General features: G+C 49.4%; 1 protein-coding gene across 1 annotated transcript; it reads left to right on the top strand.

Moving 5' to 3' along the window:
• Positions 1-104: 104 nt before the first annotated feature.
• NFKBIA (nuclear factor of kappa light polypeptide gene enhancer in B-cells inhibitor, alpha) lies at positions 105-2,888 on the top strand (the record flags this gene model as incomplete). Its single annotated transcript, XM_010138110.1, has 5 exons — positions 105-213; positions 781-991; positions 1,487-1,575; positions 1,693-1,953; positions 2,453-2,888. Coding segments are annotated over 5 exons (718 nt in total), but the record flags the coding sequence as incomplete, so codon positions are not given.
• Positions 2,889-3,117: the final 229 nt, after the last annotated feature.

Below are 3,117 nucleotides of genomic sequence, written 5' to 3'. Positions count from 1 at the left end.
CGGCCCGCCCGGGGAACCGGGGGGGTTTTAACGAGGGACCTGGTGTGGGGGGGTCGAACATGGGTAGTGGAATTGTTTTATTCAGTTATTTGTTTTCCCCGTAGTTTTCTCCACCTGGCGATTATTCACGAGGAAAAAGCCCTGAGCCTGGAGGTGATCCGGCAGACGGCCGGCGACGGTGCTTTCCTGAACTTCCAGAACAACCTCAGCCAGGTATTTTCACCTCCGCAGCCCCAAATCCGCATCGGCCCCGTGCCACCCCCACACAAGCCCTGTAGTTTTCTCCACCTGGCGATTATTCACGAGGAAAAAGCCCTGAGCCTGGAGGTGATCCGGCAGACGGCCGGCGACGGTGCTTTCCTGAACTTCCAGAACAACCTCAGCCAGGTATTTTCACCTCCGCAGCCCCAAATCCGCATCGGCCCCGTGCCACCCCCACAAAAGCCCTCTGGGGAATTCCCCCCCAAAAAGTCCTTTTTTAGTTTTTTTTTTTTTTAAATTGATGGAATCAGTTAAGTCATAGCCTGCGTTTGGGAAAGTCCCCAGCTGGCTCCAGCCGGAGTTAGTACGTCGGCATTTAACACCCGCATTTTTCAAATATGATGCAATGGTTTCATCCCTCTTTCTTGGGATGTTAATGATACCCTTCACACGGATTGACTGTTGGGTATCCAGGAGCCCTGAGTTCGTCACATCCACGCTGAAGGGCAGCTACACCTTGGGAAGCGTAAAGAACTGAGTTTATGGGCTGTTTTTATAATTTTTCTCTTTTGCCTGCAGACTCCTCTTCACCTGGCAGTGATCACTGATCAGCCTGAAATTGCCGAGCATCTTCTGAAGGCTGGATGTGACCTGGAGATCAGGGACTTCCGAGGAAACACCCCCCTGCACATTGCATGCCAGCAGGGCTCCCTGAGGAGCGTCAGCGTCCTCACGCAGTACTGCCAGCCCCACCATCTCCTTGCTGTCCTGCAGGCCACCAACTACAACGGTACGGGCACGCTGCTGTACATTGATGTCTGTGGGCTGTACTGAGGGTAGGATTGATGTCCCGTAGAGCAAAAAGATCTCCAGAGAGCTGGAGAAGGATCGTTATGCCCGTTTGACAGCTGAGGAGCCCAAAACACACAGCAGTGCCTGACTTCTTTAAAGTGTCGCTGGCTTGTAGGTCTCTTTGCTGTTGATCGTTGGCTCTCGTGGATTTGAATTTTGCATTTTAGTGAGTACTTCTGCAGTGCTCCTTTTTTTTTTTTGTTACAATAAGTTGCAGTCAGACACTGGAATAAAGCTTCTTAAGAAATCTTTCCAAAATCCAACCTTGTTATTCATATTTACTAGAAGCTGGAAAGCTCTTCTGCACAACACCGTTTTGCCATGGATGAATTGCAGACTTAGATGCTGTCCTGTCCTGTTGTCTTGACTTACACGAATGATCAGGCGTTGTGTGAGACTTAACTCAAATTTTCCCCTCGTCTGTGTTTTGCAGGACATACGTGCCTCCATTTGGCATCTATTCAAGGATACCTGGCTATTGTCGAGTACTTGCTGACCTTGGGAGCAGATGTGAATGCTCAGGTATGTGATGTATGCCATGAATTTAACTGAGGAGGGCTCTGTAGTCGTAGGAATCCACAGGTCTGGCACAGGCTCTGGCTCTCCTAACATGCCAAAACTTGTGTTGTTTTCTTGCAGGAGCCATGCAACGGCAGAACGGCACTACACTTGGCTGTCGACCTACAGAATTCAGACCTGGTGTCGCTTCTGGTGAGACATGGGGCAGACGTGAACAAAGTGACCTACCAGGGCTATTCCCCCTATCAGCTCACGTGGGGAAGAGACAACTCCAGCATACAGGAACAGCTGAAGCAGCTGACCACGGCCAACCTGCAGATGTTGCCAGAAAGCGAGGACGAGGAGAGCAGTGAATCAGAGCCTGAATTCACGGAGGATGAAGTGAGTAGCTATTTGTACCTTCTCAAGAGAAGGAGAAACTCTCACCCTGTGTAGGTTTTTTTTGTTGGGCCACTCTGATGACAGGCTACAGTGACCTCTTATATATAACAGACACGTATAAATAGCCCATAAAATAAGGTTGCGCTGTCAGCCATCAGCAAGGTGGCAGTAGGGCCAAGCATGTGAATAGAGTAAACAAAATGTGAAAAACAGCATGAGGGAACGGAGGTTAACTTCACGCCACGTGGCTCTCTGAGCATTGTTCTGCTGCTGACACCCACAGAGCCTTGTGAGAGAAAACTCAAGTTTACGGGTGGTTTTCTCCTCCCCATCTCATGTTTTTCTAACATTCTCAGTGCAGTTAAATGGCAAATGTAACCGTTTCGGCGTAGGAATTTTAAACTCTGCTGAAGTGTGCAGGATTTGGCAGTTGTCCCAGAGTGGATACAATACTCCCAGTAAGAGTTTTGCATTAACAGCCTTTTGTCTTTCCTTGCAGCTTATGTATGACGACTGCCTTATTGGAGGACGACAGCTGGCGTTTTAAAGCAGAGCTTTCTGTGAAACAAGTGGCTGTGTACATATGTGTAGGAAAAGGACTGACTTTCTGCATTTAAAAAGAAAGTTGTGATGCGGAGGGAAAAATCCAGGAGGGAAATACTACGCTGCCCAGCAAGGAGCACGTGATAGTAGCAGGATGGTTCCAGGTTCTGGCCTGTGTTTAAATACAGGAGTGGGATGTGTAACAGCAGTAGAGATCCGTCGTTATTCACACCACCTGATAAAGAGCCATGTAGCCCATCTTCTCAACCCTGTGAAGGTAACAGACCGCACATCCAACCTGCTCATCGCAGAGAGCTATCTTGTGGCCTTAAGTACCACGAGGAACGTGTGTCCTGTCCTGGCCAGGCAGGCTTGTACCAGCACCCCATCTTCTCGGAGACTGTGTGTCAGTTCATGTTGGGCTGGTGGCACTGCTGGGCCTTACTGACCAACCTCAGCTGCTCCCGGTGGGGTGTCCCCAGCGGAGAAGTCAAACCAAGGGACCAGTGACCTTCTGGCTGTGAGGAGAACGTAGCAATGATGTTAACTGTGGGCATTGGAAACAGTGTGTTTCACACCATGTGTGTCATAATTGCTACACTTTTTAGCAATTGTACATTG

This window comes from Buceros rhinoceros, unplaced genomic scaffold (genome assembly GCF_000710305.1).
Source record: "Buceros rhinoceros silvestris isolate BGI_N320 unplaced genomic scaffold, ASM71030v1 scaffold19646, whole genome shotgun sequence".
Taxonomy (NCBI): Eukaryota; Metazoa; Chordata; class Aves; order Bucerotiformes; family Bucerotidae; genus Buceros; species Buceros rhinoceros.
The sequence above is the reverse complement of the archived record's forward strand: the minus strand, read 5'-3'. Positions and strand labels throughout refer to the sequence as shown.